Source organism: Triticum urartu, chromosome 3A (genome assembly GCF_056163025.1).
Source record: "Triticum urartu cultivar PI428250 chromosome 3A, HENAU_Tu73, whole genome shotgun sequence".
Taxonomy (NCBI): Eukaryota; Viridiplantae; Streptophyta; class Magnoliopsida; order Poales; family Poaceae; genus Triticum; species Triticum urartu.
The window spans coordinates 671,080,645-671,108,520 of record NC_141875.1 but is presented as its reverse complement, the minus strand read 5'-3'; the positions used below and the strand labels follow the sequence as shown (position 1 = coordinate 671,108,520).

The following is a 27,876-nucleotide window of genomic DNA, read 5'->3' as shown; positions in this document are numbered from 1 at the left end:
CAAAATCGCTTAATAGTACTTTCAAACGAACACATACCATGACAAAATTTTGAAGGAGTTCAAAAATAGATCGGCAAAGAAGGAGTTCTTGGCTGTGTTATAGGGTATGAGTATTGAGTAAAACTCAAGACCTGACCACGGCAGAATAGAGAGAAAGGACGAAGGTCGTCCCCTATGCTTTAGACGTAGGCTCTAAAGTATGCTATGTTGTGTACCGCACCTGAAGTGTGCCAAGCCATGAGTCAGTCAAGGGGTACAAGTGTGATCTAGGAATGGATCATAGGACAACGGTCAAGGTTATCCTTAGTAACTAGTAGACTAAGGAATTTTCTTGATTATGGAGGTGGTAAAAGAGTTCGTCGTAAAGGGTTACGCCGATGCAATCTTTGACACTAATCTGGATGATTCTAAGTAGTAAACCGGATTCGTATAGTAGAACAGTTATTTGGAATAGCTCCAAATAGAGCGTGGTAGCTGCATCTACAAGATGACATAGAGATTTGTAAAGCACACACGGATCTGAAAGGTTCAGACCCATTGACTATAACATCTCTCACAAGCATAACATGATCAAACCCAGAACTCATTGAGTGTTAATCACATGGTAATGTGAACTAGATTATTGACTCTAGTAAACTCTTTGGGTGTTAGTCACATGGGGATGTGACCTTGAGTGTTAATCACATAGCGATGTGAACTGGATTATTGACTCTAGTGCAAGTGGGAGACTGTTGGAAATATGCCCTAAAGGCAATAATAAATTAGTTATTATTATATTTCCTTGTTCATGATAATCGTTTATTATCCATGCTAGAATTGTATTGATAGGAAACTCAATACATGTGTGGATACATAGATAACACCATGTCCCTAGTAAGCCTCTAGTTGACTAGCTCGTTGATCAATAGATGGTTACTGTTTCCTGACCATGGACATTGGATGTCGTTGATAACGGGATCACATCATTAGGAGAATGATGTGATGGACAAGACCCAATCCTAAGCCTAGCACAAGATCGTGTAGTTCGTATGCTAAAGCTTTTCTAATGTCAAGTATCATTTCCTTAGACCATAAGATTGTGCAGCCCCCGGATACCGTAGGAATGCTTTGGGTGTACCAAACGTCACAACGTAACTGAGTGGCTATAAAGGTGCACTGCGGGTATCTCCGTAAGTGTCTGTTGGGTTGGCACGAATCGAGACTGGGATTTGTCACTCCGTGTAACGGGGAGGTATCTCTGGGCCCACTCGGTAGGACATCATCATAATATGCACAATGTGACCAAGGAGTTGATCATGGGATGATGTGTTACGGAACGAGTAAAGACACTTGCCGGTAACAAGATTGAACGAGGTATCGGGATACCGACGATCGAATCTCGGGCAAGTATCGTACCGATAGACAAAGGGAATTGTATACGGGATTGACTGAATCCTTGACATCGTGGTTCATCCGATGAGATCATCGTGGAACATGTGGGAGCCAACATGGGTATCCAGATCCCGCTGTTGGTTATTGACTAGAGAGATGTCTCGGTCATGTCTGCATTATTCCCGAGCTCGTAGGGTCTACACACTTAAGGTTCGATGACGCTAGGGTTATAGGGAAAGTATGTACGCGGTTACCGAATGTTGTTCGGAGTCGCGGATGAGATCCTGGGCGTCACGAGGAGTTTTGGAATGGTCCGGAGGTGAAGATTGATATATTGGACGAAGGGTTTTGGAGTCCGGAAGTGTTCCGGAGGTACCGGGTGATGATCAGCATGACCGAAAGGTGTTTCGGGAGCCCCGGCAAGTGTTGGGGGGCTTCATGGGCCAAGGGAAGGGGACAAACCAGCCCACTAAGGGGTTGTGCGCCCCCTCACCTATTCCCACGTGACCAGGGGGTTTGGGGTGCCCCATCTAGGGTTCCCACATTCTGGCTTGGGGGCCAAGTCAACCAAGGGGGAGATCCCATCTGCCCTGGCCGCCGCCCCCCTAGGGGAAACCCTAGGGCGCCCCCCTTGCCCTTGCCCCTATATATAGTGGAGGTTTTGGGGCTGCATAACACACGAGTCTCTCTCTCCCAAGGCGCAGCCCTACCTCTCTCCCTCCTCGTCTTTCGTAGTGCTTGGCGAAGCCCTGCTGGAGTACCGCGCTCCTCCATCATCACCACGCCGTCGTGCTGCTGCTGGACGGAGTCTTCCCCAACCTCTCCCTCTCTCCTTGCGGGATCAAGGCGTGGGAGACGTCTCCATTCCGTACGTGTGTTGAACGCGGAGGCGCCGTTGTTCGGCGCTTAGATCGGAATCGACCGCGATCTGAATCGCTGCGTGTACGACTCCACCAACCGCGTTCTTGTAACGCTTCCGCTTAGCGATCTACAAGGGTATGTAGATGCACTCCCCTTCCCCTCGTTACTAGATTACTCCATAGATTGATCTTGGTGATGCGTAGAAAATTTTAAATTTCTGCTACGATCCCCAACAATTTCCCTACCGAAACTATATACGGCAAAACTCAAGACCCTATCGCCAGGGGGGCTGGCGGTAGGGTGAACCTACCTGGCCCTACCGCCAGGGCCATTGCATTTTTCGTTACAGAATGTCTGCACGGCAAAACCCTGCCACACCTTACCGCCAGAGCCTCTGACGGTAGGGTTACAGAGCCTACCGCCAGGTCCCCTGACGGTAAGGTACTTATCCACGTCAGCACGCGGTGATGGCCGCCGTCCCCTCCGTCAAAACCTACCGCCAGGGGCACTGGCGGTAGGCTGTGTAACCCTACCGCCAGAGGCTCTGGCGGTAGCAAAAGGGTCAAATTCCGAAAAAAATTTAAACCAGGATCAGATCCTGAAATTGTTTGTCAAAAGGGTCAAAACACGAAATTTGGCCGAGGCGGGCTGGAGGTGAAGATGGGATCGGGAGGCTGGGCTATTTTTTTTCTCTCGCCTGTACCGGTTCGTTGACTTATCATGTGAACTGTTGGTTGAATGTAGTATTAGTACCACCTCGTTTATATTAGGATTTTGTCTATACGAATCGTAAAAGCGTATTATGACTAGGCGGAAGCGTATTGTGACGGTGAACCCACGGAGTCAATCCGTGCTTTATTATTAGGGAAAGATAGTAGCAATTTCATAGTTTCAACATGGAATAAGAGCTCCCAAGTGGATTACACAACCATCATTGGCTGACACCAAGGCCAAAACCTGCAAGGATACCACAACCACACACCTAGCAACTGCACCGTCCTCTCATAATAAATGTCGCCTTCAACAGCCTAACACGATATACAAATTATTAAAAAAACACCGCCAAAACATAATTAAAATCCAAGATAATATTGATAAAACCTAAACAAAACTACCGACTATAATAACATGCTAGAGGAAAAAGAGTAAATCCCATGAGTGAAGAACTGTGCAAGTGCAACGAAGCGTGCGTTAGTCTCAAATAAAATAAAAAGGCCAACATGCATAATAGAAGGGCAGAGCTGGGAGTCGTCCATGTCCAAACAACAACAATATCTCGAGCGTGCAAGCCACCGTATCGTGCCATCTAATTGCCTTCCAAAGCAGACACCCAAATGATACAATGCTCCTCTCGAGGCCACGGGCAAAACCATGACTCGCCGACATACTACTACATCACATTGCAATTTAAGCAACATGCATGCGACACTAAGACGTCTTGGTCGCCCATATGAAGAGCTACAGTAGGGTTTTCATCATTAACCAAGCAGAGGAGCACAGGACTATAAGGGCATCTCCAGCTGTTGGCCCCCCAGGAGGAGCAAAAAATCGCCTCCTGGGGGCGCACCGGCGCTAAACCGCGCACTGAGGGCGTGATGCCCCCAGTCGCGGCCCCCAACGGGTTTTTAAAATGTTCAAATTCGGCGCAAACACAACGCAAACACGAGCGAGTTCGTTCAAATTTAAACATATTTTATAAAAAAAGAAAAAAACTACCGCGGGCTACCCCCGCCGTCTCCCTCGCCGCCCGCCTCGCCGCCCGCCCACGCGGTTCTACATGCTGAGGAGGCTGTAGAACTGCGTGTAGTCACCGCCGTCGTCGTCGCCCCCGCCTACGCCTCCGCCGTCCCTGCTGCATCCCTCCCCCGGTTGGCGCGGCGGGTTGGACGGTCCGGGGGCGTCGTCGTCGTCGCTATCGAGGATGATGACACCGTCCCCGTCCTCGCGCCCACGTTTGCGGGCGGCGATCTCCTCCAGGGCCCGGCGCTGCCGGACCATCTCCTCACGCACGTAGTCGTCGCGCGACCACCGCATGGCGTCCTCGTCGGAGAAGCCGCGCCGGGCTATCTCCTCGTACTCCGGGGGGAGGCTGGACTCCACCTTGGGCTCGACGAGGGCGCCGGAGCTGCGGGTACGCGCGCTGACAGGCGTGTCCTGGGGCTCCAGCTTGACGGGACGGAGGTGGAGGCAGGGAGAGCCGCCAGAGCTACGGGTACGCGCGCTGACAGGCGTGTCCTGGGGCGGAGGCGGAGGCAGGGAGAGCCGCCGGACGAGGAGGAGGACGCCCCGGTCTCCATGCGCCTCGGCGTCCAGGAGCTTCCCCGGCGGCGTGAGAAGGACGGGGGAGCGGGATACTCGAGGCGCGGCGTGTTGCCGCCCTCGATGTACTCGAGGACGGCCTCCAACGTGCGGCTGGGCAGGCCCCACCACCGGCGCCGGCCATCGGAGTTGAGCCTGCCGGAGGGCACGACGCCGTTGGTGGCCTCGAGCTGCTCGGCGTGACGGCGGCGGAAGTAGGGCTCCCAGAGCGGCTGTCGGGGACGTACCGTGCCCCTCCCTCGCCGCCCGCGGCAGGGACGCGCGGATGCGTGCGATCTTCGCACGCCGCGTCGCCCCGGTGGATGGTGGTGGCACCGGCACGCCACCGGCGCTGATCCTCCAAGCCCCGGGCACCCGCATGTCCGGCGGGACCGGGTACTCGGCCTCGAAAAGGAGGCGAGCCTCGTCCTCGTGCAGATGACGGCGCTCGAATCCATTCGCCGCCGCGCCGTCGCCTGGAAAACGCTCGGCCATGCTTTCTCAACTGGTGACGGCGAGAGGAGGAAAGGGGGAGAAATGAGCGCGTCGTCGGTGGATGATCGGGGTGAGCCTCTCCGGCGCGCTTGCAGTCGGCTTTTATAGGCGGAGGCGCCGCGTGGTAGGCTTGGCCGGCGCGTTACGCGTGGCGTGATTGCGTGGCGGCCGAGGGACGCGCCGCCCAGCCTTCACTGCGCCGCCCGTGAGGCATCAATGGAGGCTGACCGGCGCGGCAGCGCGCGGCAGCTTTGGCATTGATTCGCCGCGGGAAACGAGGCGATGAGGACGACGAAGGAGCGAGAAGAGGGTAGAGTCGCTGACGCGGCGGGCCCACGGTCTTCGCGTCAAAAACGATTCGCCCGGCGCCCCCGAGCGGCCTCCAGCGCGCCGGGTTCGGGTTGGGTCCGCCGGCGCCAGTTTCAGCTCGAGCCGGCGAAAACTGGGCTCTTGGGGGCGTGACTGGGCCAATTTTTTGGCGCCGGCAAACGAAAAGACGGCTGAGGGGACTTTTTGAGGGCGCGGCCGGAAATGCCCTAATAACACCTTGAGAAAGGAACACGACACACCTGCAAGCATCACTGCCGGTGAAATCGTCCAACACCGATTATGACTACTTATCTCCCACACCCCCAACAAGAACATCGATGATGCAAAAAGGAGTTGGGTTGGGGCATGGGATCGGGGGTTGGTCTCCTATGTGCCCAAAATATTTTTAAAGGGATATGAACAAAAAATTGTGAGGTGGACATGAGTTGGAATCAGAGCTGCGACTAATGTCGACTCCTCACCTGAAAAACGTTAATTCACGCAGGTTTGTTACGATTGGCTCGAGGAGGAAATGAATCCAGTTCCTTTGGATGTCGACCCAATGGTGAGGAAAGAAAGCGACCGATTGAAATGTTTTTGGAAACAAAGAGCGACTCTGTAAAAAGGGATAACCACTCTTTTTTCTATTCCTTTGTATCAAAAAAGACTCTTAGGCCTCCTTTGATTCATAAGATAGAAATGTCGTAGGAATAGAAAAATCATAGGAAGTGAGATGACATGCATATCAATTCTTATAAAAAAGAGATGTCATTTGATGCATAGAATAAGAATTTTTCCATTGAATCTTAGCTAATGTTTTTTTCCTCCAAAATGTGAAGGATTGATCCCTATCCTATATAGGAATAGGAATCCATTCCTACAAACCAAAGGGTCTCAAAGGAAATTTTTCTATACAAATCCTATTCTATAAAAATCCTATGACATTCCTACAAACAAAGGAGGCCTTAGGCCTCATTTGGTTTAGAGGAATTTCATAGGAATTCTAGAGGATAGGATTCTTATAGGATTTTTTCCTTTAGAGCCCTTTGGTTCATAGGAATGGATTCCTATTCCTACATAGGATTGGTTCCTATCCTCCACATTTCATAGGAAAATAAAAAAGAGCCTAGACTCAATGGAAAAATTCCTTTAATGTCAACCAAATGACATCTTGTTTTCTATTCCTACTCATAGGATTTGAGATACATGTCATCTCATTTCCTACAAGATTCCTATTCCTATGATAATCCTATCCTATGAACCAAATGAGGCCTTAGCCTTAATGGGTAAGGCAAATTGTTTTTTGCCATGCCCCCCCCCCCCCCCACCCACCCCAAAAAAAAGCCAATGGATGCAGTCACACATTCATGTTCGTTGCATTTGAATTGAAAATACTTCAGATTCTGAAAACCACTTGCTTAAAGCTGCAAAGTATTCTTTAGCAAAATATAATAAGAAGGCAACAACACCGTCATCAATGTGTCAATCTAAAAATATTTTTTTTAAATGGATATGGACAAAATTGTTAGGTGGACATGAGTGGGAATAAGAGCTGCGAATGATGTCGACTCCTCACCCGGAAAAGTGGTAATTCACTCTGGTTGGCTACAGGAACATGAAACCATGATTGGCTACTACATAGTGTAGTAGTGACAAGATTCCCTCGCCAAAGATATCTGCAAGCTGCAGGCAGGAGCTGAGGTGAAATCCGATGGAGGGGAGCGGCGGCGGCAGGCACTTCATCCTCGTCCACGGCCTCTGCCACGGCGCGTGGTGCTGGTACAAGCTGGTGCCGATGCTCCGCGCCGCGGGGCACCGCGTCACCGCGCTGGACATGGCGGCGTCCGGTGCGCACCCGGCGCGCATGGACGAGGTGGAGTCCTTCGAGGACTACTCGCGGCCGCTGCTCGACGCCATCGCCGCGGCACCGGCAGGCGAGAGGCTGGTCCTGGTCGGGCACAGCCTCGGCGGGCTCAACCTCGCGCTCGCCATGGAGAGATTCCCGCGCAAGGTCGCCGCGGCCGTGTTCCTCGCCGCGTGCATGGCGTGCGCCGGCAGGCACATGGGCGTCACCATCGAGGAGGTAGGCTAACCCTCCCAGAATCAAGCTCAAGGCCCTCGATGAGCTCACATGGCCATTTTTCCAGAGCTCAGATGTGGACAATCATGGCTAATTTCTCGCGACTGTTGATAGTTCTCCAGAAGAACCCCAGCCGATTTTTTCATGGACAGCAAGATCATGGTTCTGAACACAGATCAAGGCCCTCGGCCTGCCGTCGCGCTTGGCCCCAAATTGTTGGCAGCGAAATTGTACGATCGAAGCTCAGTCGAGGTAACATACCAGCATAACAAAGAAAATATCTGCTTTTGAGTTTTGATGTCAACCAACCAACAGCCTTTCTAGTACTATCATACTCGCAACATGGACGCAGGACCTGACGCTGGCCACGTTGCTGGTGAGGCCGGGCTGCCAGTTCGTGGACGATCCGTTGATGAGGGACGAGGCTCTGCTCACTGACGCCAACTACGGCTCGGTGAAGAAGGTGTACGTGGTGCTCAAGGACGACGCTTCCACCTCCGAGGAGATGCAGCGCTGGATGGTCGACCTGAGCCCTGGCACAGAAGCCGAGGAGCTCGCCGGAGCCGACCACATGGCTATGTGCTCCAAGCCCAGGGAACTCTCTGATGTGTTGCTCAGGACCGCCAACAAGTATGACTGAGGATGGTTGTGCACACCCAGCCGTACGTACAACCAGTGGCGGACCCAGGAATTGTTGACGCCCGAGATGAACAACTAATGGCTAAAAACTACCCAAAAAAAACTTCAATTTCAAGGCATATAAGAATCAATCTATGTTTTGCATAACTAATAAGAAACCAAACATGATATTCAATGGCAGCATTTGTTCCATAATGGCTCAACTAATAAATCAAGACAAATCAAAAGACAATATGTGGCATAGATAAATGATGCAGAAGATTGATACCAAATCAAATGATTGGTTGATCCGAGCCTCCCATGACTACATCTTCAATAGCAGACATCGCTAAACCTTTAATTATCAATTTTGAAATGCGAATCAGTGCATAATATAGCAGACAAAACTAATTAACAATAGATGCAAAATGTGGAAACTTACGTGTAGGACAAGGCAAAACACCTTTACGTGTGCGATAACCTTGAAATCGCTCAATGATCTTGGATTCTTCGATGCTAACAAATACATCTCTCTCAATGTAACATACCATTCTATGATTCATCCAATCATCACCCATTTTGTTCCTCAATCCGGTCTTGATAATGCTCATTGCTGAGAATGCCCTTTCCACGGTTGCGGAGAATGCCCAATCAAATCTCTAAAATGTTGCCACCTTTGGGTCTTTCTTTATGAACAAGTCCAACAACTCTTTAAAGTTAACCTTATTCATTGAGCTAGTAGACTCATCATGACCACGAAAAGCAAGAGCTTGTACTGTCAAAAATTTGACAATACCCAATATAATCAAGAGATGGGCTTTGTATTCTTCTTCTTGCTTCTGAGAACCCCTATCAAAGACATGTGGCAGATTTTGTCTTTGATTTTTGAAATCCTCATAATGTTGCCTAGATTTATTATGAGCACTATCATGCTTGCCAACATGTTGATTAAAAACTTTAGGTCCATCCTTCCAAGATTTGAATCCATTTCTCGTGAATGCTTCAATACCATAGTTTTCAGCTCTTGGTTGCTTAAACAGAAAACAATAAAAGCAAAAGGCTGATCTTTTTTCAATGCTATATTCCAACCAGCCGCGATGATCATTGAACCAATAGTTATGAAAGCTCCTACCATTTATCTTTTCATATGTATGATTAGTTGGTTGGCAAGGACCCATACTAATGTACTCCCTTCTAGCAAGATCTCTAATGTTTGGATCTAACTCCTCAATTGGTATCTCTTACCGGGGTCAGATTCAACATCGCCGGGTTTGAGTTCAGCTCTAACATTAGGTGGTGTATTATCAGCTGTTTGAGTTGAAGGACCTGTTTCTACAGTTTCGGTGGTTCGAACTTGAAAAAATGAATTCAATGTCTTGTTTCTTTTATTCATCTTGCCTTCCTGTAAAATATTAGAGAAACAAAAAATTCTCAATGTTAAAACTGGTTTCTACATCTAACAAACACACAAAGAGTGGCATCTAGCAACTAAAATCATCATCATCCTGACAATATGGCATCTATAAACAAGAACAGGGCATCAAGCATCAAAACTGTACTAAGAAACAGAGAAAGCAGTCATGAGAGAAAGTAACTACCTCGCTGGACGCCGAGCTGCCTGCAAGCTGCAGCCTCGCACCACTCGCGCCCTAGCCGGGTTCGCCGCCTTGCGCCCTCGCCGCGTCGCCGGACAGGCGGACACGACGAACAGGACAGCAGCCGCAGGCCGCAGGCCACAGCGGCGCAGCCGGGGGGCGGGGGCGGGCGCTGGAAGGGGGACATCCGGGGGGTATTGGAAAGGGAGATCCGGGGTGCACGGAGCTGGACCTCGACGATGGGTGGCGACCGGCGACGGCGGACGGCGACCGGCGATGGCTTAGGGTTCGTCAGGTACTCAGGTCGGGGGCAGAGCGCTGGCTGTGGCTGGTTGCGATGCGAGACGCTGCGGCTTGCGTGTGAGTTGGCCTGGGCTGCCTGGGCTTGGTACTGGGCTGCGCCCCAGGCCAAACTTTTTTTTTTGAAATATAGACCGACAATTTTTCCCACGCCCCAGGCAATGGCCTGGGTTGCCTGGGGCCCAAATCCGCCCATGCGTACAACAAGCATGCCAGACCAAATCCGAAAGGTCTGTTAGAAAAGGAATTCCAAAATCTAGTACATCCTTCAATCCGACTTAATGGATGCAACATTGTATAGAGGCTGCGTCCATTATTCGTATCGGAGGGAGTAAAGAAATTTGTATCGACTGATCGACAAATGCCAGACTGAAGCATTAGGACAAGTACTGTCAAGGAGTTCACGGTTAAACTGTTAGTGGTAGGTTAAATCGATTGTTGTTTGAAGACCCGATCATCCCGTTGCTATTTTCCTGACTTATATATATATATATATATATATATATATATATATATATATATATATATATATATATATAGTGTTACTATTCATCACCCAGGGTGCAGAATAAGTTATTCTTCATCCGAAGTAATCTTACGATCATTTCATAATTAAATTATGTTTCGAATTCAAATAGTTACATTCGTATTGATTCACTACGTAAAATTTGACCTATGAAAAATAAAAATATAGGTCATAAGACAAGAAAATTTACAGTTTATGTGTATTTTAGACTATGTTTTTACGTTTGTAATTTTACATAACATAAAATATTTTTTACGGCGATTATATATTTTCTTACGGTCCTTTTTGCGTCGGAAATAAGACAAAACTTACGAAACGTAAAATTACGGTGTATTGATGGTAAAATAGAGAGGGGTGAACAATAACTATTCCTCACCTAGGGTGACGAATAGCGCGACCCTATATATATATATATTATCATTAAATTATTTCTCACGCCTTTTGCATGTAACATCATATTAATTCAAACCTTGTTGATCCAACCCCCACGCAATTTTAAATCTTTTTGAGATTTCCCGTCCCTGTGTGTCTCTGGAACTGATGTATTTCCGTTTGCTTGAAAGGGGGTTAGCTCGGTTAAAAGAAATCTTTTCAAAATTTAAATTCAAATATAAACACAATATATGGTATAAATAAAAAGTACATGAATAGGTTACATATGGCCTCATATATGCATTGCATCGAACAATTACACGGATGCAAAGGACAGAACCCACCAAAAAACTCAAATAATCCGGAATAAAATAAAAAAGGAGAAGAAAAATCGATCAAAAATCCCAAAAACCAAAAGAAAAAACGAAAAAAGCCAGAAAACCGGAGCGCACAGAAACGCTGCTGGGCCGGCCCGGGAGGCAGCGCCTGCTTTGGGAGGAGACGTTCCCGTTGACGAAGAGGTGCCTACGGTGACTTCGTAACGGAAACGGTCCCGGCGACAAACTCATGGCCGGCTTCGACAAATCCAACGCCAGAGAAGAGGTGGCGGCGGCCACCGGCCACAAGAAGAAGGCGGCGCCGGCTGCCAATCTTGCCAAGGATCTGTTCGGCAACGCCTACCCTTCTGCACACGATTACATAATGAGGAAGCAACAACTCGAGAGAATTGCGAGGGCCAAGGCCAGGGCGGAGGCGAAGGCGAACAATGGAGCCTCCGGTGATGGCAACAAGGTGCAGCATGGAGCAAAGCTAGGTGGATATTATCACAACAATGAAGCATCGAGGAAGCAGCTGTTGGAGATATGCCCTAGAGGCAATCATGTATGATGATATTTCCTATGTGTTTATGAATAAAGATAGTCCTTGGACATTATCAATGATGTGTATCAGCAAGTACATGACTTGTTTGTGGGACTATGCATTGTATGATGATTGTCCTAAAAGGTCCCTAGTCGAAAGGGCTGTGTGGACGCGCAGCCAACTAGACTAGCATATGACACGGTCGATGGCTTGGTCTCACTAGCCATGGAGCATTGGATGCTAACCGGATAATATGGACTTGGAAGGATCTGGTCGGATTCGACGTAGTCGGATCCGAGTCGAGATAAGGTCCGAGTCGAACAGACCCAACTATGAGACGCAACGATATGTCATCTGTGAATCTCTAGTACAACATATGTTCTATGTGCTAAGACCTGAGCTGACGCATGTACTCGGGATGGTGACAGACTTACTATGGGCCGACCAAACGCTACTCCGTAACTGGGTAGTTATAAAGGTAGGTTTCGGGTTTGTCCAGAACCATGCTGCGAGACATGGTCGAGCAAGATGGGATTTGCCCCTCCAATCAGGAGAGATATACTCTGGGCCCCTCATGTGATCCGACCAGGATAAGCATGGCCATGCGACAAGGATTATGAGATAATCCGGATAGTGGTCGGCATCACTTGAACGAGAAAGAGGTCGGGCTAGCACAAGGATGACAGACTCGCCTTGAGCTCGACAACATATATCGTGTGGCAAAAGGAATGGAAGTATGATGTACAGGTTCGCTAACCAGCTTCATAGTTTGCTTGGTGTTCGGCATGCCTTGCTAGAGGCCGCTACCAACCGTGCAGTTCGAAGTTGATCCGAACTGCGACCAAGCCGACTTGAACCTAAGGGGTCGCGCGCTTAAGGGAAGGAACCTACAAGGTCGGATCCGAGGACACTGGTCGGATGTGATCCGAACTGTATTCGGATTGTGGCCGAGTAGATTATGGGCCTTAGGGTTCATGCAAGGCCCAAGTGTTGAGCCCGCGACGGATGCCTATATATAGTGGAGGTGCCGCACACTCACGCGGTTGATCGCTTCGGCGCTGTCACTAGGGTTTGCATGTGTTGCGAATAGACACCTCCACTCGCCGCCGGTTGTGTGATCGGACCTAGCAGTCCGCCGCACGACGTTCCTCCTGCACGCGTGGATACCGTTAGAGGCGGTGCACTTGCGCCGCTCCAGCGAACCTGTACGTGGGAACCGACCACCGGCTGTACGAGGGAGATCGGACGAGGAGGAGACAATCCACGCGGACGCGCTGCCCCAACTCTTCTTCTGCTGCACGGCACTGTGCGTCTAGTGGTAACGAACTGTGATCCATCTCCCGTAGCATGTTCTTGGTTGTTCTGCGCGTAGGAAATTTTAATTTGCTGTCGACGCATCCTACGGTAGATCCCAATAGTGGTATCAGAGCCTCTGCTATAGGATTTGGATTCAGATCGTATGCATATTAGATATGTGGAGGCAATAGATGAGATCTGTTGTCATTGATAAGATTGGTTGTGTGCACGGTTGCTGAGATCAACTGCACATGGGGATCGATGTGGCTATGTTTTCTGTTGATTGGGATCGATGAGGTCGTGACACGATCTACCCCTACCGGTCGGTTATCCGCCATCGGGGTTAAGAGTGAAACGTAAATCCGAATCAGATTCGCGATGATCGATGAGATCGGTCAGATCAGAGAATTCGGCGTGATCAGAGTTCAGATATGATCTGTAATTTCCGAAAACGTAGCACCTTGTATTTCGTACACGATCACTCAAACCGGTAGAATGCGATTCTATGCATAACTTTATTTTGCAGGGTTTGATGTGAATAGTATGGCTCATGTGTATGTGATGCATGTGTGTAAATTATACTTGGCCTGCGTGTCATGTTTGGCAGCCGACAGGAGCCAAAGTGCTGTCATTATATTGTATAACGACCTGCGTGTCGACTTGTGACACTATGTAAAATTCATTACTAGTTGTAGTAGTTGGATAATAGAGATCAGGTTGGTGGCTTGGCGTCCCGGCGTGACAAACAAGATGGAGTTCCTAGATGGTCATCGGAGTCGGAGCCAACCTGGAAGAACATCCATGAAGGAGCCATACTATTTCACAATATGTGTTTATTTGTGATTGTTATGCTTCCTTGTTTTCTATGCATGTTAGAATGGTAGAAAGATCCCTCATGAATATCAAGCGAATTGCCATCCTCGATTTTGCACCTTCGCACGTCAAGTACGTCTAGTAGTGGGCTCATAAAATTGGGCTGCTGCTAGGTGTTCTTGAACTGAAGGGTTCGTGTCGGACACGGACAAGCACTGCATTAGGTTGACTTGACAAGGCTATCAAAACGGTTTTGGGCCTTGTGGCAAAAGAGGTCGGGAGCCGGGGTATGAGATACCTACCCGACCGACAGGAGTCGTATAGAGATACGATTAGCAAGGAGTTGCTTACCGGATAGGCATGTTGTCTAGCAGTGATGCTAAAGCTCACTAGTCGTATGTGCTAGTCGGATCCTGAATCACTGAGAGTTTGCGGAGGGATGCTGACTTCAGTGGGAGTATTTCTGTTTAAGGCCAGAATTACTCTACATAAACACATTGCTTAGTGATTGCATATTTTTCTGTTGTAAATCAATGGCACCACCTGCTCAACCCAACTTTGCATTGAAATCAATTCTGGAAAAGGATAAACTGAATGGAACAAACTTTACTACCTGGTATAGAAATTTGAGAATTGTTCTCAAGCATGATAAAAAGGAACATGTTCTAGAGGATCCGCTTCCAGAGGAACCTGCCGATAATGCTAGTAGCACAACCAAGAATGCCTACCAGAAACTCATTGATGAATCAAACGAGATCAGCTGCCTCATGCTGGCTTGTATGGAGCCCGATTTGCAGCGGCATTTCGAAGACGTTGGGGCTTTCGATATGATCGAGAGTCTCAAGAGCATGTTTCAGGTGCAGGCTAGGACCGAAAGGTTCAACGTCTGGCGATCCTTGATGGATTGTAAGCTGAAGGTTGGTGATCCACTGAGCCCGCATGTGATCAAGATGATCGGATATGTGCAAGCTTTGGAACGGTTGGGCTTCCCGCTCTTGGATGAGCTGGCTACTGATGCAGTTTTGGGTTCTCTTCCGCCCAGCTATGGGTCGTTCATCTCGAACTATCATATGCATGGCATGGATAAGAAGCTCACTAAATTGCATGGGATGCTCAAAGTGGCAGAGCAGGATATTAAGAAAGGCACGCATCAAGTGTTGATAGTGCAAAAATCGGCTTTCAAGAAGAGTTGGTCTAAGAAGAAGGCTAAGGAAAAGGGCACAGAGATGGTAACCTCCGCCGCTGCGCCGAAGTCTGGACCGGACTCAAAGACCATTTGCTATCATTGCAAGGAAACTGGTCACTGGAAGAGGAACTGTAGCAAGTGGCCTGCAGAGCATGGTAAGAAGGCCGGGAATGCTGCTTCAGGCAAAGGTACACTTGTTGCATATGTTATAGACATTTACCTTGCTGACATACCTAGTAGCTCTTGGGTATTTGATACCGGATCGGTTGTTCATATTTGCAACTCGATGTAGGGGCTGGTAAGAACTAGGCGTGTGGCACAGGGGGAGATTGACATCAGGGTCGGCAACAAAGCAAGAGTTGTTGCGTTGGAGGTCGGCACGATGCAGCTCTAGCTTCTTCTGGATTTATTTTGGAATTGAATAATTTTTATTACATTCCTGCACTTAGTCAGAACATTATTTCTGCCTCATGCTTGATGAGTCAGGGTTATGAATTCAATTTAAAGGACAATGGTTGTTTGATTTATTTGAATGGTATGTTCCACGGCTATGCACCCATTGTTGATGGGTTATTTATATTGAATCTAGAACAGGAACCGGTCTATAACGCGAATGTCAAGAGGCATAAGCCCAATGAGATAAATCCGACATACTTCTGGCATTGCCGGCTTGGACACATTAGTCTGAAATGCATGAAGAAGCTCCATGATGATGGACTCCTAACTTCGACCGACTTTGGGTCGTTCGAGACATGCGAATCATGCTTGCTCGGCAAGATGACTAAGTCTCCTTTCGCAAAGAGTTGTGAGATGGCATCTGAGCTGTTGGAACTGATACACATTGATGTGTGTGGACCAATGAGCACAACTGCCAGAGGTGGCTATCAGTACTTCGTGACTTTTACCGATGACTTGAGTAGATACAGATATATCTATTTGATGAGGCACAAGTCAGAGACTTTTGAAAAGTTCAAAGAGTTTCAAAACGAGGTGGAGAATCAGCTCGGCAAGACTATAAAACTTCTACGAGCTGATCGTGGAGGTGAGTACATGAGCCAGGAGTTTGATGATCATCTGAAAAGCAGAGGTATAGTACCTCAGCTCACACCTTCGGGTACGCCACAGAGAAATGGTGTATCAGAACGGAGGAATCGCACCTTGTTGGACATGGTTCGATCTATGATGAGCAAGTCGGATTTACCCTTGCCATTCTGGGGATACGCTCTAGAAATTGCAGCTTTCACACTTAACAGGGTACCATCAAAATCCGTAGACAAGACACCACATGAGATGTGGACCGGGAAGAGTCCCAGTTTGTCTTTTCTAAAGATTTGGGGTTGTGAAGCATTTGTCAAGAAACTTATGTCAGACAAGCTTACACCCAAGTCAGATAAATGCATATTCGTGGGATATCCAAGGGAAACCTTGGGATATAACTTCTACAACCGGGAAGAGAACAAAGTGTTTGTTGCTCGGAACGGGGTTTTCCTTGAGAAAGAGTTTCTCAGTTGGGAGGCCAGTGTGAGGACGGTCCGACTCGAAGAAATTCAAGGACCACTCGGGGACGGCTCGGCTGGTGATGAGATCATACCGGAGTCAGTCAGGGAACTCATAGTGGAAGCGGCACCGGAACCATGGAGGTCGGAAAGATTGTGCAGAGTGCGCGATGTATTGTTGCTAGAAAGCGACGAGCCGACCACATACGCGGAAGCAATTGTGAGCCCAGATTCCGAGGCATGGCTGGAGGCCACGAGATCTGAGTTAAAGTCCATGGATGAGAATCAAGTTTGGGACTTGGTTGATCCGCCGCCTGGCGTAACAACAATTGGTTGCAAATGGGACTTTAAGAAGAAAGCTGATGTGGATGGAAATGTTCAGATCCACAAAGCTCGGCTTGTCGCTAAGGGTTATGGACAAGTTCAAGGAATTAACTACGACGAGACTTACTCGCTGGTAGCGATGCTGAAATCGGTGAGGATCGTACTAGCTATAGCTGCATATTTCGATTACGAGATATGGCAGATGGATGTCAAGACGGCTTTCCTTCACGGAAATTTAACCGAGGACGTGTATATGATACAGCCCGAGGGTTTTGTCGATCCGACTAGCACTAGTATGGTATGCAAGCTCAAGAGATCCATTTATGGGTTGAGGCAAGCATCTCAGAGCTGGAACATTCGTTTTGATGAGGTCATCACTGGTTTTGGCTTCATCAAAAGCGAAGAGGACTCCTGTTTATACAAGAAGTTAAGTGGGAGCTCGATAGTGTTTTTGATCTTGTATGTGGATGACATACTACTGATGGGAAATGATATTTCGATGCTGAACTCGGTCAAGGAGTCATTGAATGACAAGTTTTCGATGAAGGCCCTTGGTGAGGCAATATACATTTTAGGCATTAAGATCTATAGAGATAGATCAAGGAGGCTGCTCGGCTTAAGCCAGAGCACGTACATAGATAAAGTGTTGAATCGGTTCAACATGAGTGAGTCAAAGAAAGGGTTCTTGCCACTCTCACATGGTATAAGGCTAAGCGAGACTCAGAGTCCTTCGACATCTGATGAGCGAAGCAGGATGAGTAGGATTCCATATGCCTCGGCAATCGGATCCATCATGTATGCCATGATATGTACGCGACCTGATGTTGCTTTTGCAATAAGCCTAACAAGTAGATACCAGGCCAACCCAGGTGAGAGTCACTGGGCAGCGGTAAAGAATATTTTGAAGTACCTGAAAAGGACTAAAGATATGTTCCTAGTTTATGGAGATGAGGAAGAGCTCGTCGTAAGGGGTTACGCCGATGCTAGTTTCCAAACCGACAGAGATGATTGTCGATCACAGTCCGGATTCGTGTACGTCATGAACGGAGGAGCAGTGAGCTGGATGAGTTCCAAACAAGATACGGTGGCCGATTCTACTACAAAAGCCGAATACATTGCGGCTTGTGAAGCTGCAAAGGAAGGTGTTTGGATCCGGAACTTTCTAAATGATCTTGGTATTTTCCCAGCCTCGGTAAAACCGTTGGACCTTTATTGTGATAATTCTGGTGCCATCGCACAGGCCAAGGAGCCGAGGAATCACCACAAGGTCAGACACATAGATCGGAAATATCACCTGATACGAATGATCGTAAAGAGTGGTGATGTAGAGTTATGCAAAATTCACACGGATGCAAATGTTGCGGATCCGTTGACTAAGCTTCTTCCACAACCCAAGCATGAGGGGCACGTTAGAGCTATGGGCATTCAATGCCTATTTGATTGACTCTAGTGCAAGTGGGAGACTGTTGGAGATATGCCCTAGAGGCAATCATGTATGATGATATTTCCTATGTGTTTATGAATAAAGATAGTCCTTGGACATTATCAATGATGTGTATCAGCAAGTACGTGACTTGTTTGTGGGACTATGCATTGTATGATGACTGTCCTAAAAGGTCCCTAGTCGAAAGGGCTGTGTGGACGCACATCCAACTAGACTAGCATATGACACGGTCGATGGCTTGGTCTCACTAGCCATGGAGCATTGGATGCTAACCGGATAATATGGACTTGGAAGGATCTGGTCGGATTTGACGTAGTCGGATCCAAGTCGAGATAAGGTCCGAGTCGGACAGACCCAACTATGAGATGCAACGATATGTCATCTGTGAGTCTCTAGTACAACATATGTTCTATGTCCTAAGACCTGAGATGATGCATGTACTCGGGATGGTGACAGACTTGCTTTGGGCTGACCAAACGCTACTCCGTAACTGGGTAGTTATAAAGGTAGGTTTCGGGTTTGTCCAGAACCATGCTGCGAGACGTGGTTGAGCAAGATGGGATTTGCCCCTCCAATGAGGAGAGATATACTCTGGGCCCCTCATGAGATCCGACCAGGATAAGCATGGCCATGCGACAAGGATTATGAGATAATCCGGATAGTGGTCGGCATCACTTGAACGAGAAAGAGGTCGGGCTAGCACAAAGATGACAGACTCGCCTTGAGCTCGACAACATATATCGTGTGGCAAAAGGAATGGAAGTATGATGTACAGGTTCGCTAACCAGCTTCATAGTTTGCTTGGTGTTCGACATGCCTTGCTAGAGGCCGCTACCAACCATGGAGTTCGGAGTTGATCCGAACTGTGACCAAGCCGACTTGAACCTAAGGGGTCGCACGCTTAAGGGAAGGAACCTACAAGGTCGTATCCGAGGACACTGGTCGGATGTGATCCTGTCGGGACCCTGATTCTAAGTCACACCGATCTAGCATGTAACACCTCATATCACTTTGCGGCCTCACACACGGTATTCCCACGGGTGTCGCCTTACCATGGCACGGGACCGTTTGCGCCTTTTGGCTCATGTATATGATAGTATCGCTAGCATCCATATGACAGAGAACCGGCCCGACATGACTAGTCATGAACCCAAAGTGGCACTAACTTACGGGGACAGGCATACATGAATCAACATCGAGCATGTCGGTCAGCAGCGTGCGAATCCGGGCTATAGCACTGGGCTAACAGTACTCCGGTGAACCGGGCTGTAGCAGGCTAGGCAGGACCCCGGATGTCACCGCGTGACATTTCCCCGAAGGGACAGACACAGGAACAAACTGAATCACATGCCGGCCAGTCTAAGTGTTCTGGAGCAGTAGTGCTGGGCTAGCAGGACTCCGGTGAACCGGGCTGTAGCAGACTACCATGGCTCAGTGGAAGCAGTAGACTACATTTCCCCATAAGAGAGGCTACCAAGGATAAACAACTAGGTTGTCGGATCCCACACATAGCAATACATGTCACACGTACGCATAGCATGCAAGTATGTGCTGTACAACATGGCATCACAACATAATGCAAACTCATATAGAAAAAGGCCCAGAAGAGCCACATAGCATTAAATACAAACAGGGGTCACATGACCCATCATTCAGAGCATACAAGGAACGGAAGCATTACATGTCTGAGTACAGACAACTACAAAAGAAGAAAGGCTGAGAAGCCCAACTATCTACAAGACCCTCCCAAGGTACTGTTGGAAATATGCCCTAGAGGCAATAATAAAAGCATTATTATTATATTTCCTTGTTCATGATAATTGTCTTTATTCATGCTATAATTGTATTATCCGGAAATCGTAATACATGTGTGAATAACAGACACCAACATGTCCCTAGTAAGCCTCTAGTTGACTAGCTCGTTGATCAACAGATAGTCATGGTTTCCTGACTATGGACATTGGATGTCATTGATAACGAGATCACATCATTAGGAGAATGATGTGATGGACTGGACCCAATCCTAAACATAGCACAAGATCGTACAGTTCGTTTGCTAGAGTTTTCCAATGTCAAAGTATCTTTTCCTTAGACCATGAGATCGTGTAACTCCCGGATACCGTAGGAGTGCTTTGGGTATGCCAAACGTCACAACGTAACTGGGTGACTATAAAGGTAGACTACGGGTATCTCCGAAAGTGTCTGTTGGGTTGACATGGATCAAGACTGGGATTTGTCACTCCGTATGACGGAGAGGTATCACTGGGCCCACTCGGTAATGCATCATCATAATGAGCTCAAAGTGACCAAGTGTCTGGTCACGGGATCATACATTACGGTACGAGTAAAGTGACTTGCCGGTAACGAGATTGAACGAGGTATTGGGATACCGACGATCGAATCTCGGGCAAGTAACATATCGATTGACAAAGGGAATTGCATACGGGGTTGATTGAATCCTCGACATCGTGGTTCATCCGATGAGATCATCGTGGAGCATGTGGGAGCCAACATGGGTATCCAGACCCCGCTGTTGGTTATTGACCGGAGAGTCATCTCGGTCATGTCTGCTTGTCTCCCGAACCCGTAGGGTCTACACACTTAAGGTTCGGTGACGCTAGGGTTGTGAAGATATGTATATGCAGGAACCCGAATGTTGTTCGGAGTCCCGGATGAGATCCCGGACGTCACGAGGAGTTCCGGAATGGTCCGGAGGTAAAGAATTATATATAGGAAGTGCTGTTTCGGCCATCGGGACAAGTTTCGGGGTTATCGGTATTGTACCGGGACCACCGGAGGGGTCCCGGGGGCCCACCGGGTGGGGCCACCTGTCCCGGGGGGCCACATGGGCTGTGGGGGTGCGCCTTGGCCTACATGGGCCAAGGGCACCAGCCCTACTAGGCCCATGCGCCTAGGGTTTCCATGGGGGAGGAGTCCAAGTGGTGGAAGGCACCTCTAGGTGCCTTGGGGGGGGAGGGAATCCTCCCCCTGGCTGCCGCACCTAGGAGATCAGATCTCCTAGGCTGCGCACCACCCCCCCTTGGCCCTCCTATATATAGTGGGGGAGAGGAGGGATTTCATATACCAGCCCCTGGCGCCTCCCTCTCTCCCCGTTACGTCTCTCTCTCGTAGTATAGGCGAAGCCCTGCTACTGTGACGCCCTGCATCCACCACCACACCGTCGTGCTGCTGGATCTTCATCAACCTCTCCTTTCCCCTTGCTGGATCAAGAAGGAGGAGATGTCTCCCGTCCCGTACGTGTGTTGAACGCGGAGGTGCCGTCCGTTCGGCGCTTGGTCATCGGTGATTTGGATCACGTCGTGTACGACTACATCATCACCGTTCTTTCGAACGCTTCCGTGCGCCATCTACAAAGGTATGTAGATGCATCCAATGACTCGTTGCTAGATGAACTCCTAGATGATCTTGGTGAAACGAGTAGGAAAATTTTGTTTTCTGCAACGTTCCCCAACAGTGGCATCATGAGCTAGGTCTATGCGTAGTTCGTCTTGCGCGAGTAGAACACAATGAGTTGTGGGCGTAGATTTGTCAACTTTCTTGCCGTTACTAGTCTTTTCTTGCTTCAGCGGTATTGTGGGATGAAGCGGCCCGGACCAACCTTACACGTACGCTTACGTGAGACCGGTTCCACCGACTAACATGCACTAGTTGCATAAGGTGGCTGGCGGGTGTCTGTCTCTCCCACTTTAGTTGGAGCGGATTCGATGAACAGGGTCCTTATGAAGGGTAAATAGAAGTTGACAAATCACGTTGTGGCTTTAACGTAGGTAAGAAGACGTTCTTGCTAGAACCCTAATTCAGCCACGTAAAACTTGCAACAACAATTAGAGGACGTCTAACTTGTTTTTGCAGCAAGTGGTTTGTGATATGATATGGCCAAAGTTGTGATGAATGATGAATGATCTATATGTGATGTATGAGATGTTCATGCTATTGTAATAGGAATCACGACTTGCATGTCGATGAGTATGACAACCGGCAGGAGCCATAGGAGTTGTCTTTATTCTTTTATATGACCTGCGTGTCATCGAGAAACGCCATGTAAATTACTTTACTTTATTGCTAAACGCGTTAGCCATAGTAGTAGAAGTAATGGTTGGCGAGCAACTTCATGGAGACACGATGATGGAGATCATGATGATGGAGATCATGGTGTCAAGCCGGTGACAGGATGATCATGGAGACCCAAGATGGAGATCAAAGGAGCTATGTGATATTGGCCATATCATGTCACGTTTATTATTTGATTGCATGTGATGTTTATCATGTTTTTGCATCTTGTTTACTTAGAACGACGGTAGTAAATAAGATGATCCCTCATAACAATTTCAAGAGGTGTTCTCCCCTAACTGTGCACCGTTACTAAAGTTCGTCGTTTCTAAGCACGCCGTGATGATCGGGTGTGATGGATCCTTGCGTTCACATACAACGGGTGTTGACGAGCCTAGCATGTACAGACATGGCCTCGGAACACATGCAAAACACTTGGGGTTAACTTGACGAGCCTAGCATGTACAGACATGGCTCAGAACACAGAAGACCGAAAGGTCGAGCATGAGTCGTATAGAAGATACGATCAACATGAAGATGTTCACCGACGTTGACTAGTCCGTCTCACGTGATGATCGGACACGGTCTAGTTAACTCGGATCATGTAATACTTAGATGACTAGAGGGATGTCTAATCTAAGTGGGAGTTCATTAATAATTTGATTAGATGAACTTAATTATCATGAACTTAGTCTGAAATATTTTACACTATGTCTTGTAGATCAAATGGCCCACGTAGTCCTCAACTTCAACGCGTTCCTAGAGAAAACCAAGCTGAAAGACGATGGCAGCAACTATACGGACTGGGTCCGGAACCTGAGGATCATCCTCATAGATGCCAAGAAAGATTATGTCCTACAAGCACCGCTAGGTGATCCACCCGTCCCACAGAACCAAGATGTTATGAACGCTTGGCAGACACGTGTTGACGACTACTCCCTTGTTCAGTGCGGCATGCTTTACAGCTTAGAGCCGGGGCTCCAAAAGCGTTTTGAGAGACATGGAGCATATGAGATGTTCGAAGAGCTGAAAATGGTTTTTCAAGCTCATGCCCGGATCGAGAGATATGAAGTCTCCGATAAGTTCTTCAGCTGTAAGATGGAGGAAAATAGTTCTGTCAGTGAGCACATACTCACTATGTCTGGGTTACATAACCGCTTGTCTCAGCTGGGAGTTAATCTCCCGGATGATGCGGTCATTGACAGAATCCTCCAGTCGCTTCCACCAAGCTACAAGAGCTTTGTGATGAACTTCAACATGCAGGGGATGCAAAAGACCATTCCTGAGTTGTTATCTATGCTGAAATCAGCGGAGGTAGAAGTCAAGAAGGAACATCAAGTGTTGATGGTCAATAAAACCACTAAGTTCAAGAAAGGCAAGGGTAAAAAGAACTTCAAGAAGGACGGCAAGGAGGTTGCCGCGCCCGGCAAGCAAGCTGCCGGGAAGAAGCCAAAGAATGGACCCAAGCCTGAGACAGAGTGCTTTTATTGCAAAGGGAAGGGTCACTGGAAACGGAACTGCCCCAAGTACTTAGCGGACAAGAAGGCCGGCAACACCAAAGGTATATTTGATATACATGTAATTGATGTGTACCTTACCAGTACTCGTAGTGACTCCTGGGTATTTGATACTGGTGCCGTTGCTCATATTTGTAGCTCACAGCAGGAGCTGCGGAATAAACGGAGACTGGCGAAGGACGAGGTGACGATGCGCGTCGGGAATGGTTCCAAGGTCGATGTGATCACCGTCGGCACGCTGCCTCTACATTTACCTACGGGATTAGTTTTAAACCTCAATAATTGTTATTTAGTGCCAGCTTTGAGCATGAACATTGTATCGGGATCTCGTTTAATTCGAGATGGCTACTCATTTAAATCTGAGAATAATGGTTGTTCCATTTATATGAGAGATATGTTTTATGGTCATGCTCCTATGGTGAATGGTTTATTCTTAATGAGTCTCGAACGTAATGCTACACATGTTCATAATGTGAGTGCCAAAAGATGTAAGGTTGATAATGATAGTTCCACATACTTGTGGCACTGCCGCCTTGGTCACACAGGTGTCAAACGCATGAAGAAGCTCCATGCAGATGGACTTTTAGAGTCTCTTGATTATGAATCATTTGACACGTGCGAACCATGCCTTATGGGTAAAATGACCAAGACTCCGTTCTCAGGAACAATGGAGCGAGCAACTGACTTATTGGAAATCATACATACTGATGTGTGCGGTCCAATGAGTGTTGAGGCTCGCGGTGGCTATCGTTATGTTCTCACCCTCACTGATGACTTAAGTAGATATGGGTATGTCTACTTAATGAAACACAAGTCTGAAACCTTTGAAAAGTTCAAGGAATTTCAGAGTGAGGTTGAGAATCAACGTGACAGGAAAATCAAGTTTCTACGATCAGATCGTGGAGGAGAATACTTGAGTCACGAATTTGGTACACACTTAAGAAAATGTGGAATAGTTTCACAACTCACGCCGCCTGGAACACCTCAACGTAACGGTGTGTCCGAACGTCGTAATCGCACTCTATTGGATATGGTGCGGTCTATGATGTCTCTTACTGATTTGCCACTATCTTTTTGGGGCTATGCTTTAGAGACTGCCACATTCACTTTAAATAGGGCTCCGTCGAAATCTGTTGAGACGACACCGTATGAATTATGGTTTGGGAAGAAACCTAAGCTGTCGTTTCTAAAAGTTTGGGGATGCGATGCTTATGTGAAGAAACTTCAACCTGAGAAGCTCGAACCCAAGTCGGAAAAATGCGTCTTCATAGGATACCCAAAAGAAACTATTGGGTACACCTTCTACCTCAGATCCGAAGGCAAGATCTTTGTTGCCAAGAATGGGTCCTTTCTAGAGAAAGAGTTTCTCTCGAAAGAAGTAAGTGGGAGGAAAGTAGAGCTTGATGAAGTATTACCTCTTGAACCGGCAAATGGCGCAACTCAAGAAAATGTTCCTGAGGTGCCTGCACCGACTAGAGAGGAAGTTAATGATAATGATCAAGATACTTCTGATCAAGCTCCTACTGAGATTCGAAGGTCCACAAGGACACGTTCCGCACCAGAGTGGTACGGCAACCCTGTCTTGGAAATCATGTTGTTAGACAACGGTGAACCTTCGAACTATGAAGAAGCGATGGCGGGCCCGGATTCCGACAAATGGCTAGAAGCCATGAAATCCGAGATAGGATCCATGTATGAAAACGAAGTATGGACTTTGACTGACTTGCCCGTTGAACGGCGAGCCATAGAGAATAAATGGATCTTTAAGAAGAAGACATACGCGGATGGTAATGTGACCATCTATAAAGCTCGGCTTGTCGCTAAGGGTTATCGACAAGTTCAAGGGGTTGACTACGATGAGACTTTCTCACCGGTAGCGAAGCTAAAGTCCGTCCGAATCATGTTAGCAATTGCCGCATTCTATGATTATGAGATATGGCAAATGGACGTCAAAACGGCATTCCTTAATGGTTTCCTTAAGGAAGAATTGTATATGATGCAGCCGGAAGGTTTTGTCGATCCTAAGAATGCTGACAAGGTGTGCAAGCTCCAACGCTCGATTTATGGGCTGGTGCAAGCATCTCGGAGTTGGAACATTCACTTTGATGAGATGATCAAAGCGTTTGGGTTTACACAGACTTATGGAGAAGCCTGTGTTTACAAGAAAGTGAGTGGGAGCTCTGTAGCATTTCTCATATTATATGTAGATGACATACTGTTGATGGGAAATGATATAGAACTCTTGGACAGCATCAAGGCCTACTTGAATAAGAGTTTTTCAATGAAGGACCTTGGAGAAGCTGCTTATATATTAGGCATCAAAATCTATAGAGATAGATCAAGACGCCTCATAGGTCTTTCACAAAGCACATACCTTGATAAGATATTGAAGAAGTTCAATATGGATCATTCTAAGAAGGGGTTCTTGCCTGTGTTACAAGGTGTGAAATTGAGCTCAGCTCAATGTCCGACCACGGCAGAAGATATAGAAAAGATGAGCGTCATCCCCTATGCATCAGCCATAGGTTCTATTATGTATGCCATGCTGTGTACCAGACCTGATGTAAACCTTGCCGTAAGTTTGGTAGGAAGGTACCAAAGTAATCCCGGCAAGGAACACTGGACAGCGGTCAAGAATATCCTGAAGTACCTGAAAAGGACTAAGGAAATGTTTCTCGTTTATGGAGGTGACGAAGAGCTCGTCGTAAAGGGTTACGTCGACGCTAGCTTCGACACAGATCTGGATGACTCTAAGTCACAAACCGGATACGTGTATATGTTGAATGGTGGAGCAGTGAGCTGGTGCAGCTGCAAGCAGAGCGTCGTGGCGGGATCTACATGTGAAGCGGAGTACATGGTAGCCTCGGAGGCAGCACATGAAGCAATATGGGTGAAGGAGTTCATCACCGACCTAGGAGTCATACCCAATGCGTCGGGGCCAATCAAACTCTTTTGTGACAACACTGGAGCTATTGCACTTGCCAAGGAGCCCAGGTTTCACAAGAAGACAAGGCACATCAAGCGTCGCTTCAACTCCATTCGTGAAAATGTTCAAAATGGAGACATAGAGATTTGTAAAGTACATACGGACCTGAATGTAGCAGATCCGTTGACTAAACCTCTCCCTAGAGCAAAACATGATCAACACCAGAATTCCATGGGTGTTCGATTCATCACAATGTAACTAGATTATTGACTCTAGTGCAAGTGGGAGACTGTTGGAAATATGCCCTAGAGGCAATAATAAAAGCATTATTATTATATTTCCTTGTTCACGATAATTGTCTTTATTCATGATATAATTGTATTATCCGGAAATCGTAATACATGTGTGAATAACAGACACCAACATGTCCCTAGTAAGCCTCTAGTTGACTAGCTCGTTGATCAACAGATAGTCATGGTTTCCTGACTATGGACATTGGATGTCATTGATAACGAGATCACATCATTAGGAGAATGATGTGATGGACTGGACCCAATCCTAAACATAGCACAAGATCGTATAGTTCGTTTGCTAGAGTTTTCCAATGTCAAAGTATCTTTTCCTTAGACCATGAGATCGTGTAACTCTCGGATACCGTAGGAGTGCTTTGGGTATGCCAAACGTCACAACGTAACTGGGTGACTATAAAGGTAGACTACGGGTATCTCCGAAAGTGTCTGTTGGGTTGACATGGATCAAGACTGGGATTTGTCACTCCGTATGACGGAGAGGTATCACTGGGCCCACTCGGTAATGCATCATCATAATGAGCTCAAAGTGACCAAGTGTCTGGTCACGGGATCATACATTACGGTACGAGTAAAGTGACTTGCCGGTAACGAGATTGAACGAGGTATTGGGATACCGACGATCGAATCTTGGGCAAGTAACATATCGATTGACAAAGGGAATTGCATACGGGGTTGATTGAATCCTCGACATCGTGGTTCATCCGATGAGATCATCGTGGAGCATGTGGGAGCCAACATGGGTATCCAGATCCCGCTGTTGGTTATTGACCGGAGAGTCATCTCGGTCATGTCTGCTTGTCTCCCGA

The 27,876-nt window shown here is 47.6% G+C and overlaps 1 protein-coding gene across 1 annotated transcript; it reads left to right on the top strand.

The window, feature by feature from the left end:
- The first annotated feature begins 6,884 nt into the window (after positions 1–6,884).
- Positions 6,885–8,428, top strand: LOC125549110 (putative esterase PIR7A). Its single transcript, XM_048712597.2, has 3 exons — positions 6,885–7,417; positions 7,529–7,666; positions 7,767–8,428. Exons 1-3 carry the CDS (start codon positions 7,046–7,048, stop codon positions 8,052–8,054), a joined length of 798 nt encoding a protein of 265 aa, XP_048568554.2. The 5' UTR covers positions 6,885–7,045; the 3' UTR covers positions 8,055–8,428.
- Positions 8,429–27,876: the final 19,448 nt, after the last annotated feature.

Coding starts and splice junctions, on each gene's coding strand:
- LOC125549110 (XM_048712597.2), top strand. CDS start 7,046: ATGGAGGGGAGCGGCGGCGGCAGGCACTTCATCCTCGTCCACGGCCTC. Junction 7,418..7,528: donor TGGGCGTCACCATCGAGGAG/GTAGGCTAACCC, acceptor GACTGTTGATAG/TTCTCCAGAAGAACCCCAGC. Junction 7,667..7,766: donor ACGATCGAAGCTCAGTCGAG/GTAACATACCAG, acceptor ACATGGACGCAG/GACCTGACGCTGGCCACGTT.